The sequence below is a fragment of the Natator depressus genome, chromosome 7, assembly GCF_965152275.1.
Source record: "Natator depressus isolate rNatDep1 chromosome 7, rNatDep2.hap1, whole genome shotgun sequence".
In the NCBI taxonomy this organism is placed as follows: Eukaryota; Metazoa; Chordata; order Testudines; family Cheloniidae; genus Natator; species Natator depressus.
In genome coordinates this window covers 59662784-59675870 of record NC_134240.1, presented here as the reverse complement: position 1 = coordinate 59675870, position 13087 = coordinate 59662784, and the positions used below count along the sequence as shown (strand labels likewise).

The 13087-nt window shown below is 52.4% G+C and overlaps 1 protein-coding gene across 3 annotated transcripts in view; it reads right to left on the bottom strand.

Annotated features, from left to right (window-relative positions):
• CALY (calcyon neuron specific vesicular protein) overlaps nucleotides 1-7318 on the bottom strand; it is a 50790-nt gene extending 43472 nt beyond the window's left edge. Inside the window, exon 1 of one of the 3 annotated variants that reach the window (XM_074958604.1) lies at nucleotides 7082-7318. Coding sequence is in view for 1 of the 3 variants with exons in the window: in XM_074958602.1 (XP_074814703.1) it covers nucleotides 5180-5323 (144 nt within the window). In the remaining 2 variants the exon portion in view is untranslated. Of the gene's footprint in view, nucleotides 1-5179; nucleotides 5431-7081 lie in introns of those variants that run through there. The other 2 variants (XM_074958603.1, XM_074958602.1) reach the window with 2 other exon arrangements.
• Between the last annotated feature and the right edge of the window lie 5769 nt (nucleotides 7319-13087).

Below are 13087 nucleotides of genomic sequence, written 5' to 3'. Positions count from 1 at the left end.
AATATTACCTATTAGATCGGTATGTACACTGCCCTTCCGCCTTATGTCCATTCTCCTACCCACAGCTGTATCCTTTCTTACTTCATTTTCTTCCCTCTCAAAGAGAATAACTGGCGTGGAGATTACCTGGACATCTCCCCCGAATTCCTAGTTTAAAGCTCTCTTGATCAGTTGTGCTATCCTCCATCCTAGAAGTCTATTTCCCTCCTTACTCAGGTGAAGTCCATCCTGAGAGAACAGTCCTCTGTCCATGAATGTGTCCTAATGGCCATACATACCAAAGCCCTCCTTATAGCACCACTGCCTGAGCCATCTGTTGAGCATCATAATCTTGTCACACCTTTGTTGCCCTTCTCTAGGAACAGGCAGAATCCCAGTGAAGATCACCTGAGCCTCGATTTGCTTTAGCGTCTTCCCTAGCCTGGCATAGTCTCCCTTGATACATTCCAGCGAGAATCTAGCCGTATCATTTGTTCCCACATGAAGGATAATCAGTGGATTCTTTCTGGCTCCCATTAGGATCCTCTTCAGCCTCAGGTCCACATCCCGTATCTTAGGACCCGGCAGACAGCACACCCTTCTGTTCTCTGGATTAGCTCTTGTTACAGGCCTGTCTATTCTTCTCAGTAATGAGTCCCCAAACACGTAGACCTGCCTTTTCCTGGCAATGGTGCGATTCTCCAGTCTATCCCCTGTCCCGTCTGGCCACAAGTCCTCTCGATTCCTATTGTCCCTTGCAACCCTCTGCAACGCATCTCGTATCCTCCTGGGGCTCATATTTGGTGTTATTATCTCCACTGACTCTTGCCCTCTTCCAATAGGACTATCTGCTCTTCTCTTTTTCCTTGCCCTCTCACCTTCAGTGACCACCTGCTGTGCCCCTTCTTCATTTTCCAACTCTGCAAACCTGTTCCTGAGCTCTATTTCTCCTTCACTGCCCAGTCTTTTCCTCTGCCTGGTTCTCCTAGTCACATGCTTCCCCTGTCCACTTTCCTCACCCAGCAGTATCCCCTCAGAGTTCTTCGGTCCTGCTTCCATCTGCAAGTCTGAGCTTTTCCCTTCAGCCTCCTCATGTCTTTGCTCTATCATCTGCTCGAACCCCCTTCTAAACTCAAACAGAGTCTCCACCTGCATCTCCAATCCTAGGATCTTCTCTTCCTTCAGCTCTATCAGGTGGCACTTCATGCAGACGAAATTCTTTACAGGTACCTCCTCCAGGATCATGTACATGCCACAGCTTCTACATCCAGTCATCTTCATAGTGTCTTCCACTACTTGGGTCACTACCACTGCTGCCTCGGTGTCTGCCATAGCCTTCTCACCTAAGTCCTGTTAGTCTGGGAAACACAAACCAAACCAAAACACCCACCCACCGCAAAACAAACCCCCAACAAGCACGAAAACGCTACCAGAACACCACACACTCACTTCACTAGCCTGTCTGTTCCTTTGCCTGGCTCTTAGTCTTCCCCCAAAACTCCCCTTTCAAACTCCCCTGTTTACAGCTCTGTTTGCTGGCTCCTGTGTGGCTGCCTGACTGGCTAGCTACTTTTATGGGACCCCTAGTCAGAGAAACCCCGCCTCCTAATCAGGGCTCAGCTTCTCTCCCAGCACACTGCCCCTACAAGCAACCAGGAATCAGGATTCATTTGTAACTAAGGCCAGAGAGCTATGTCTAAAGACGATCACAATTATTGATTGAAAACGTTCAATGCCACCACGGAAGTAACAACCAGGCAGCTTCCTCCCTGGGGGGTTTCCAGACATGGGGCACCGGTGCTGAAATCACAGCTCATTACAAGGATTCCAGCAGCAACTCCCCATTCACTGGGGCTAACTCTATGGTGCCCACGCTCATACTCAAAGTATTTCATTAGGCGCCCATCGATCACCTCTAAATCTCGGTGTATTAATCTGTTCGTGCAGAGCAGGGCAATCTGTTAATGATGCTTCCCTGTGTGGCCAGCCCTCCCCAGCTGGAGAGGAGAGAACGATTTCCTTATCAATCAGCATTTTGTTGTTATATATTCATAAAAGAAAAACGCTGCTCTAACCAATCCCTCAACAACAAACAACCATACAAGGCGGTGCGATCCCCAGGGCAGCTTAGCAATGACACCCCACCAAGCAACCACTCTCTGACAATGGTTGTCTGACATTTCCAAAGAACATGGCTCATCTCCCCAGTTAGTACCCCCAAAGAGAAGCAGCCACGTACAATGGGAAATCACCCCTTCCGTTTCAGAGCAAGTTTGGGTGCACCCACTCGCATACACTGCTGTCTGCTTTCTCTCCATGCACACCCCACTAGATTTTGCTCTCTAGTGCATAATAACTCCATGGAATAACTCCATTGAAGTCACAGATTTAAGGCCAGCAGCAAGCCTTATGGTCATGTAATATGGGCTCCTGCATAGCACAGGCCAGAGAATTTCACCCAGTGATTCCTGCATCCAGCCCATATCTTGAGGTTGAGCTAGAGTATTTCTTTCAGGAAGAGAACCCAGTAGAGCTATTCTGGGTTTACCCCTGTGAAACTGAAAGCAAAATCCCACCCACCCACTTCTAATTTCAGCGGGACTCCCCAGAGCATCAGTCAGGACAGAAATGGGCTCTGGTACATTGCATCAGTGAACTCTCCAGTAGCTGTCATTGCTGGGCTAAACCTGGGAGAAATTCAGGTGTCGATTTGACTCTGAGAAAGGACTGTTGGGACCTGCCTTATTTATTATTATAGCTAGTCCCAGCAATCAGCTATAAACCATGGGCCAAATCCTCAGCCACTGAAATGTCCACAGCCCCATTGATTTCAATGGCGCGATGATGATTTCCACCTTCTGAGGACCAGCCCCCGTGTCTGCAGAGAGGTGAGTTGGTCTGAGGGGCCAGGTGGGTTTTCCCATCACTTCTGGCAGAACCACTGGACAGGCTCCCAGGGCCCAATTTTTATAGGTGTTTTGGTGTCTGTCTGCATCTTCAGGTGCCCAAATGACCTTGGGAATTTGGCCTCCAAGGTACATCTACACCGCAATTAACAACCCACGGCTGGCCTGTGCCAGCTGATTCAGGCTAAGGGGCTGTTCAATTGCAGTGTAGACATTTGGGCTCAGACTAGAGTCCAGGCTCTAGGACCCTGCCAGGTGGGAGGGTCCTGGAGTTCAGGCTGCAGCCCTAACTGGAACATCTACACTGCAGTTAAACAGCCCCTTCGCCCGAGTCAGCTGGCCCAACTTATTGGCCAAGTATGTACCATATTGGCAGGGCTGGATTTATACCTTATACACCCCTAGGCACAGCATCTTCAGCACCCCCACCCCCGCCTACAGCTGACTTTTGTGTCTTCCGTAAAAAATGAAAGGAAAAGAAAGGTAAACACAGCCTCCCCGGGAAGGCAGAAGACCCTCTGCCACACATGGCGCTCCCAGCCCGAGTCGGGGCACAGCCCACCTGCCCCAGGCGAGGCGCAAGGCGGGGACTGTACCTCTCCACATAGCAAGTGGTCCCCGGGTGTCTTCTGTCCCTCCCACAGCCATGTTCCAACTCTGCCCATGCAAGTGAATGGTGTTCTGGCCACACTCCTCCCTCTCCCTCCCCGTACGAGGTGAAGGCAGTGGGGTGGCCGAGATTGGGAAGGTGCTGGAATGCTCCCAGCACCTTCAGCAGCCGGCTTGCCCGGCCGCGGCTCACAGTACCCTTAGCAGCCTTAGGGTTTCCAGGTGTCCGGTTTTCAACCGGAACGCCGAGTCGAAAAGGGATCCTGGCAGCTCCGGTTGGCACAGCCGACTGGGCCGTTAAAAGTCCGGTCGGCAGCACAACCCTGCCCTGGCTCTGTGCTGCTCCCAACAGCGGCTGCCAGAACCCTGAGGCCCCTAAGTGCATGGGTGGCCAGGGAGGCTGCCCCTGCTCCTAGTTCTGGCTCCATAGCTCCCATTGGCCAAGAACCGTGACCAATGGGAGCTGCAGGGGCGACGACTCCAGGTGCAAGGGTAGCATGCACCATGCAGAACCACCTGGCCATGCCTCTGCCTCGGGACTTCAGAGACCTGGCTGCTGCTTCCTGGGAGCTGCAGTAAGCGCTGCTGGGACCCCGCACCCTGTCCCGCACCGCAACCCCCTGCCCCAGTCCGGAGTCCCCTCCTGTACCCAAACACCTTCCTGGAGTCCCCTCCCCAACACCCCAACACTCTGCCGCAGTCCTGAGCCCCCTCCTGCACTCCAAACTCCCCCACCCCAGAGCCCACACCCCCAGCTGGAGCCCTCACCCCCCACACACCCCAACCCCCTGCCCCAACCTGGTGAAAGTGAGTGATGATCGGGGAGAGCGAGTGATGGAGGGAGGAGGGATGGAGTGAGCGAGAGCGGGGCCTCAGAGAAGAGGCAGGACAGGGAAAGGGCTTCGGGGAAGGGGCAGGGGTATTTGGTTTTGTGCGATTAGAAAGTTGGCCCAGGCCAGGAGCCACCTGCCTGCAAGGGGGCTGTATGTATTCACTTTTTAACTTTTAACCCACTTTTAACTTTTAGGTGCCCCTAGAATGCCAACGCCCTGAGGCATGGGCCTACTGTGCCTAATTGGAAATCCGGCCCTGCATATTCGTTTATATATGAGGAACTGGGGGGGGGTCAGTGATCTGACCAAAGCCAGAGCGAGCGACAGAGGCGGGATTGGGAGCCCTAGCTGTAGCATGGGAGCTGTGTGGTCTCATATAGACTGTCATGCTTCCCTTCACAGCTTTCGCCCAGGCCACTCGGCCAGCACAGCCGGCTTCTCTGGGGGCAAGAGCTCAGCAGCAGCCAAGTCCGTGGGTCGGTGCAACATAGCCCTCGTGCAGACGAGGGGACATGAGTGGTGAGCGAAGGCGACAGTGGCCAGGCAGGGGTACAGTTACAGATAAAATGCCACACCACTGTTGGTTTTTGCCAGTTAGGGCTTGCTAGCAACATTAGTAATGCAGCAGTGCAGGGAGCTGATTGCAACGAGCTGGGAAACACCCCCCCCCCCCCCCGGAAGGGAGAGCAGAGGAGGGCATGCCCTGGGAAACTGGCATTCTCTAGGGCACTGTCATGTTTTCCAGCCCATTCAAGGCTGCCCTGGCCGATATCCTTGGCTATTCTACACGGAGCCTAGTCCACAAACCCCTCTCCTGGGGAAAGCCACAGATGGGTTTCAAAGGAGTTATACCTGGTATGAAATTGGTCCAATAGTAACTTCCCTTGGAAAAGAGCCCAGAGTGATCAGTTGCTTTGGCATCAGGCAAGTCTGCTCCCTCACTGTCCCAGCAGGAAACACCTGGCCTAGGTGCAGCCTTTGTGTCACGACAGACATCAATCACTGTGCGTAGCACATGCTTGTGAATAATGCTGGCTGTGGTGGCTCCCCGGCGACAGGGGGCCTGGCGTGTCCAGGTATCTGATTGGCCAGCCAGCACGGGCTGCTCAGAGGTGAGCAGACATGCACCATTATCTGACACGCCCTGGCTCATGGAGCCTCTGGCCAGGCCAAAGGATTTTCCAAAATCTCATGAGTGCGTTAAAGGTTCGTATCCATCTGTATGTGACATCTGTCCTCTGGAAGACATACAGGCAATGCTCTCTACAACACTTGGGAAACATTTACTGGCCCACTTCCAATGCTAAGCCAGTGAAGATGGGCACAGAACACGGCTGCTGGGGGACTCCGAGAGCGGCAGTTATCATGCTAGAGTTCCATGCACCTGCAGTAATGCTGGCTGCACTATGCTTGCTTGTTTTTTCCCCCATTTGATGCTACCAAAGCACTTGTCCAAACCTAACACAATGGCTGAGAAGGGACAGAACAGAGACAGAGCTCCTGGCAACCTTGCTTTGGGCTGACAGCCGGGGCTCGACACCTCTCATATTGACTCCTTTGTCAGCGACTGGGTGGAAACAAGCTAGATCTGCTGCTTCGGCCGAACCTGCTACACCAGCTGTGTGAGTAAGGTCCAGCCCCACACCCATGATGCAAAAGAGCCTCAGGTTATTTCTGAGACCTAGCACGCTAGCGAAAGGTAGGGCAGGGAAGCAGAGCGCCTAAAAATAGGAATCACGGTTTGCCAATAACGACATGAAGCGATGTCTCCAGCCTTAGCCATTCTGGTGGGGACACAGAGCACCAGTCGCTGCTTATTGCAGAGGGGAAGAGGTAGAAGTCGAGTGAAGTGAATGCCTTTTCCTGCGCAAACACACAAAGCCCATGTGCAGATGTCCGTCGGCATTCTGCATTTCATCAGCTAGGCGTACAGAGCCTGAGTGAGCCACACACACCAGCCCATGCCGCAGTCCCGGATCCCAGAGCCATTAAATGGGGGAGGGGTTGAACCTTTGGCTAAGAGGGGGAAAATAGCACCATTTTCGTTGCCTGTAGCAAAGTGGCTGCTGCTCAGAGATGCAGTCTGCCACGGATAGCAGAAATACCAGCCAGCCGGCATCTCAGTGTGGACTGCCACTGAGAAGGAAAATCCAGGTTCATCTGATCAATTTCCAACATCCCCACCTCTTTGTGTCTCTGAGCTCTGCAAGGGCGGAGGCTGAGAGCACAGTGTGCTGGACACCCATGCACAGAGAAGTTTGACAGAGCCAGGTTTATAATCCCATGGAGTGGCACTCTGAAAACACCAGCCAGTACAATAGAAAGAAAAAGCAAATATTCTGCTGTGGGCTATTTCCAAACCATCTTGTGTCCCCGTGTGTTGTTGCAAAAGCAGCTTGCTGTTGGAGACAGGGAATTCCCTTCAATCCTTGCGAGGCAATGGTGCCGCAGTTCCTCCAAACTTCACCTACCGAACCCATGGATGTATCAACATCATTTCCCAGCCTTGAGCCCACGCTGTCCGGGCTGCCGCCTGGATCTACATTGCCTCCCTCCCAGCCCTGAAACCTAGCCACACACCACTCCTGTCTCCTCTGGCTAGATGCAAAGGCAAAGGACAGAGAAAGCCACCTGGGGTACCTTGCCAATCCCCATCTATGCAATTAACATGCAACCGACACAGCGCCCCGGCTCCACAGGGACCATTCCCACCACCCCCGCCGGCCTGCTAGGAAGGATTCAGAAATCACTTACGTGGTGGAAAACGCTGCTGTTCTCCCTGCAAGGATTCTGCCTGTAAATGCTCTGCTGGGGTGAAGGCAGGCTGGCTGGTTAAGACTGGTTACCTAGGTGATGTATTCCAGGGCTGTGGGAAGAATTCGAAAGCTTCAAGGAGCAGCCTGGCGCTTTAAGAGCAGAGCTGCTCACAGCCCCTGCTGGCTCCCTGCCAGTTAAGGACCTGAAGCATGAGGCCCTTGAGAGCCCCAAACAGCTGTCGCTCCCAGCTGTGACTGGTCTCCTGCATCATCCAGGGGCAGGGACAGGGGGCTTGGTCTTCACAGTGACCCCCGGGGCTGTCCCCAGGGCTGAACGCTGCCTTCCTGCCCTTCCCTGCAGGGCTCTGGCAGCTGAGTGATGACCGGGCAGGAGGGGCAGGTACAAAGTGCCCTCCTCGTCCCTGTGCACCCGTGGCACCGGCGAGTGCAGCCTGCCCTCTCCTGGACAGGGCTGGGCAGGAGCTGGGCCATGGCACTGCAGGGCAGGGCTTGTCCTCCACCTCCTGAATGGCAGTGTCATGCGCCCGCTTAGCCTGTGTCCAGGGAGGCTCTGGGTGGCACCATGCCTCCAAAGGGTGGTAATATAAGCCCTCACTGCCAACCTGGGGCCTTCACTGTGCCCTCTGGCCCTTTGTGATCATGCTGCTTCATGGTCCACGTCTCTTCCCCTGACCTCACAAAGGCCCTCAGCGAGGGAGCAGCCCCGCTCACGGGCTGCTGGTAGCTGAGTGCACAATCCCCTGCCTTGCTGGACTGGGGTCCTGCTGCAGTGCAGCTCCCCAGCGAGCTGACTGTGCACCTGGGGCCAATGGAGACGGGCCTCGTTGGTCCTGGGGTGGAGCGATTGACCCTGCTGTGTGACTGGGGCCAGGGCATACCGCTGTCTCTTCCCATCACCCCCTTATTCCTGGGGCTCAGAAGAAAATTGAACCTATGACAGAATTGGGGCAAATGAAGCCCCCTCGGGCTCTCAATCAGGGGCTGAGCTGGGGGCTGCAGCGCTGCCAGACCTCCCTGGAAGCAGTGGTTGGGGCCAAACTTGGCAACCTTAACAATGTTTTTAACATAGCTCTTTGTAGGGGAATTTCCTAGATTTGTAAAATAAAACTAACTGAAACCGCCAAGAAATTCCATCATTTGTGATGGCCCCGTCCCCCTCTCTCTGCCCCTCCCTATGCCATCCAAGAAGTTCACACCCAGCTCTTCATCACCGCAGCACACACTGCTACCTCTTGAGCCAAAGCAGTAACCCTGCTCACCGCTCGCAGATCTGGAAGCAAGACAGAGAGCAGGGCTCACGGGGCTTGGGCTGTTTAATTGTGGTGTAGATGTTTGGGCTTGGGCTACAGCCTGAGCTCTGGCACCTTCCCACCTCACAGAGTCCTAGAGCCTGGGCTCCACCCCAAGCCAGAACATCTGCATCGCAGTTACACAGCCCCTTAGCCCGAGCCCCGCAAGCCCGAGTCAGCTATCACGGGCCAGCCACGGGTGTGTAATTGCAGTGTAGATGTATCCTGAGTGATCAGAATGGATCCTTCTGGTCTTAGCATCTATGAATCTCTCCTTTGCCCATCATGCACTAGACCATTTTCTTTCCACTCTAGTACTTTCTCTCCACCTTCATCTCCCCACCTCTGACCTGTCACCCCCACACACTAACACCCCCCAAAACATGCACTGCGAGTGTCCAGTTATAAACGTTTTTAATTCAGATTCCTTAGCTCTGTCTGATTTGATCTGACCCAAGTGCTGCCCATCTCTGAAACAGAATGGAACCAGTTCAACCATGAACCCCAAAATGACTCTCTCTTAGGGAGTCATTCTGGATGGCTGGTGCAAGACACAGCCAGGCACCTCCAGGCATAGCAAGCTAGGAGATTGTTTTGTGTGCTGGGATTCTGTACAATGGCCAGTGTGTCATAATGCCACACAGCACAAGGTCAGAAATGCTGAGCGTGAGCCACAGTGCATACCTGAGCAGTGAAAAGTACAAGAAAATGGCACTATGCACCATGGCCACTGCACTCCCATGATGCACCCCAGTGACAAACCATGAGCAGAGATCACTGTGCCATATGGGAGATGTAGTCCGGCTGGGGACCCTAGCCCATAGAGGAGAATGTGGTAACTACAACTCCCATGAGCCACTGCAGTGATATTTGCAAATAAAAAATGTTGGTGTTCATTTTTTTGCTGAAAAGCCAACATTTCCCATGTTGTTTGCAGGGCTGGTGTAGCTATGTTGGTCTCACCCTATGAGAGACAAATATTTTCCATGAGCAATTTTGACAAACAGTTTTTGTTTTTTTTTCATTTTTGTCAAACTGTTCTGCTAAACAATACTCATTTTCCAACCAGCGATACTGGACAAAGTAGCCAGGGGGTGAACTATGTGGTTGGTCCCTTTTGGGGTTCTTAACAAGGAGACTGTGAAAAAAAACATCTTTTCTCATCTTCCCAGTGCATCCCAGCTCATCTTCTCCCACTTCATCTTCCCTGACTCCGGACAGAAGGAGCAATAGGCCAGAGGACTTTCTTCCAGAGAAGAATGCCAACAGGCCTTGCTCTTCTTCAAGGAACTTGGTTTTTCACGTATGAGCTGTAAAAGTCATCATATGATCATGGCATCCAGTCCTCACCCACTGGTGACAGCACTGTCACCTCACCCACCTACGTGACAGCACTGCAGAGACAGAGAGCCTGTTCTGCCTCCCTTCCCTTGGGTTACATTCTGCCCCCCACCTTCCTTCCTCCCAGCCTCCCTCTCACTCTCTTGCCTTTTCAGCATCTCCTGAAAACAACTGCACTGCATCAGCACAGCCAGCTGAGAGGACCAGTCCTGCCCTGTCTTAAAAAAACCCTGAAAACCACCCCAAGAACGTCCCTGGTTGGGACACGAATCAGGGTCCAAACAGTAGGTGTCGTAATTGACCTGCCAGCCAGAGTGTCCATTTGTAACAGCCCAGCACTCCAACAGTGTCCCCAAAAGCCCTGCTGCCCCCACCTTCTCTATCCTGTATCTCCTCCGCCTTGTGTCAGTCTGGGTGTTAGAAACAGGAGACATAAATACCCTTCGCCCATCAGGACTGGCAGGAAAATGAACTCTTTCCTGTTCATCACAAAAAGCTGTTAATAACATAAAATACCTTTAATATTTTGCCTCCAAAAACAAAACAAAGTGATTACGCAAAACAAATTTCATTAAAACCTATTAAGTATTTTTTATTCTAATTCAGTATAAAAACCTCTTTTAATTTCTTATGTTTAATCAATAAACTTTCAACTTTAAAATAAATGCTATTTTTTTTAAACCAAGGCCTCTTGTAGTGAGGCAGAGTGGCCTCCATCTGAGCATGACAGGGAGGGACCATGCCACTCCCCCTGGTGGGGGGAGTCAAACCAGCCCCACCCCCTATGCCCAAAGCAGAGTGGCATGGCAAGAAGTATAAAAGGCAGGCCCTGTAGCTCAGTTGGGTTGGAGCCTGGGAAGAAGGTAGATGTCTCCAGCCTGGTGCAGAACTCTGGAGCCAAAATTGCACTGTGCAACACCCTGCCCCTGGAGGAGACTGTCCACGGAGAGGAATTGCCAGGATTGCCAGCAGCTCTGTATCCTAAGGAGATGGCGGACCCTTGGACTATGGAGCCCTGCTCCCAGATGGAAGTAGCTCAGGGAAACCAGGCTTTATTCTGGTTGTGCTGCCGGAAAATGAGTCGCTGTGTTTTGGTGAGATCCCTGCTGACCCAGTGGTGGAACCATCCACCACTGTTAGGGCCCTGGGCTGGGACCTGGTGGAGTAGATATACACCTATGCAGACACACACATGAGCACATACATATATGCAAATACCTGCATATATACACAGGCACATATGCCTGCGCCTGCTTTCACACACACAACATTGGGGCTGTGTCTGTCTCAGACCTGTCCCTGTATGTGATCCTGAGAAGCCCCCCAATGCCTGCTGGCAAGGGGGTTACCGGAATGTCCTGATGGCTGTCTGTACATGCTGGTTCACCACAGAATGTGGTTGAGGTCTCAAGTGAAAGCTGGGGTCATGCTGGCCATTAATGTTGTGACAGGTATGTACAGATCCTATGTAAGGAGTTATCTACAGATACAGAACAAATGTTCCTGAAGTCTGGATCAAGGCAGAGCTGACAAACAGGTTTCTGCCAGACAAAAGGTGTTTATTCACCTGTCTTTCGGTCAGCTATGTAAACTAAGTGTAACCCTTCTGCCCGTCAGAGTTGGCAGCAACAAGGGCTGGGTTCAATATCTAGGGGATCCATTCCAATAACACAATGCAAACCGGCTCGAGCCCCCACCCAGTGACCTGGGACAAATATATACCACCCCCGCTGGGCGCCTCCAAGAGGCAATACTTCCCCTCTCGCAAGCACATAGTCTGAGTGTAGCAAAAAGCCTTTTAATAACAGAGAGAAACAATGTGGCATTATGTTGGGGAAACACCACCAACAGGATTCATAACGCAACCCATGAGCAAAAACCCACCCCAAGCAAATTGGGGCATGTCCTTTCCCTTTGGTTCTTGAGTCCAACAACCCCAAATCACCCAAAGTCCCAAAAGTCCAATGACCCAAAAGTCTCTGTCCCTGGTCAGGGCAGCCCCAGAGTTCGAAAGTTCATCTGCGGAGCTTTACCTCCCAACCTGGGTGGAGATGAGACGGGGGTAAGAGACACCTTACATGATCTGATGCTGACCGTACCACAGCTCCATAGGCCTTCGCTCCGCCCCGCCAACTGCCCCACGAACTCCTTCGCTCAGCTCAGCTCCGCTCCGCGGGCCCCAAGCAGCTCCCGCCGTGCCATGAACTGCTCCACCAGCCGGTCCACAAACTGCTCCGCATCCCACCAGCAGCTCCCGCCATCCTATGAACTGCTCCACCAGCCTGTCCACAAGGCACTCCAGCCGTCCTGCAAACTGCTCCACAATATATCTTCAGGCTCCCCCACTACTTAACACAACGCTCAGTGATTTCAGCTCTTAGGTGAATTCAGCTTGTAGTAGGGGAGCCTCAGTGCTGGTGCACTGTTAGCCCAAAGTGAGCTCAGCAGCCTGTAACTAGACTTCTAATGAACTCAAAATTAGCTCTGATATTCCACAGTGGAGAGAGAAGGAAGTGCAATTAGCATGTAAGGCCCTCATCAAGGGGCCCATGCCACCAAGTACTAATACTTATCCCCAGCCTCTCTCAATTTACAGAGTTTTGGAACCCATGACCCTTGCCTAGCGAGTGCCACTTAGTTGATGGTGAGTCCCTCCATCATAACAAAAGGCCAAGTACAGTTCCAAGCACAGTTCCCATAATCAGGGTAATAACAATTTATTCTTCCTGCCCCAATAACAGAGACACTGGGGATCCCACAGCAGCCAAAGTGACCACTTGGGCAGCTATGGCCTCATTCTAGGCGGGGTGGGTGTGCCTATGCAAATGAGATCGGCCCCTGAAGTTCTTTTCCACAACTTGCCACACCTCACCACCAGATGTCAGGGTGGAGCTCATCCTGACACTGCTTACATCAGCATTGTAAGTTGGCACCATGGAGGCCCCTTTACATACAGCATCAACGGCGGTGATGTGAAATCACCAGGGAGGCAGCGCTCTGGAGAATAAGCTATGGAGGATTATCCTGACTCAGGAACAGACAAAGACCATTGGGGGATATGCGGGGAAGGCAGCCCTCCATCCTGCACCTCAGAAGTAATCTGGTGGGGCAATTACACTCATGAAAACAGGATCACAACCATGGTTGAAACGCTGCAGAGGATATGTGGGTTTTCCTCTGGCCTTAGTATCTCTTGAATCTCAAATGTTTCATAATAAACTTAGGGCTGTCTTCACTATAAATCTATCTCAGCACTGCGATGTTATACAAGGAGCTGGTCCTGAGTGACTCATACAAGCTGGGGTGCACACTAGTCCCTGGGGAACAGCTGGCCTGGTATTTCTCTGAGTATT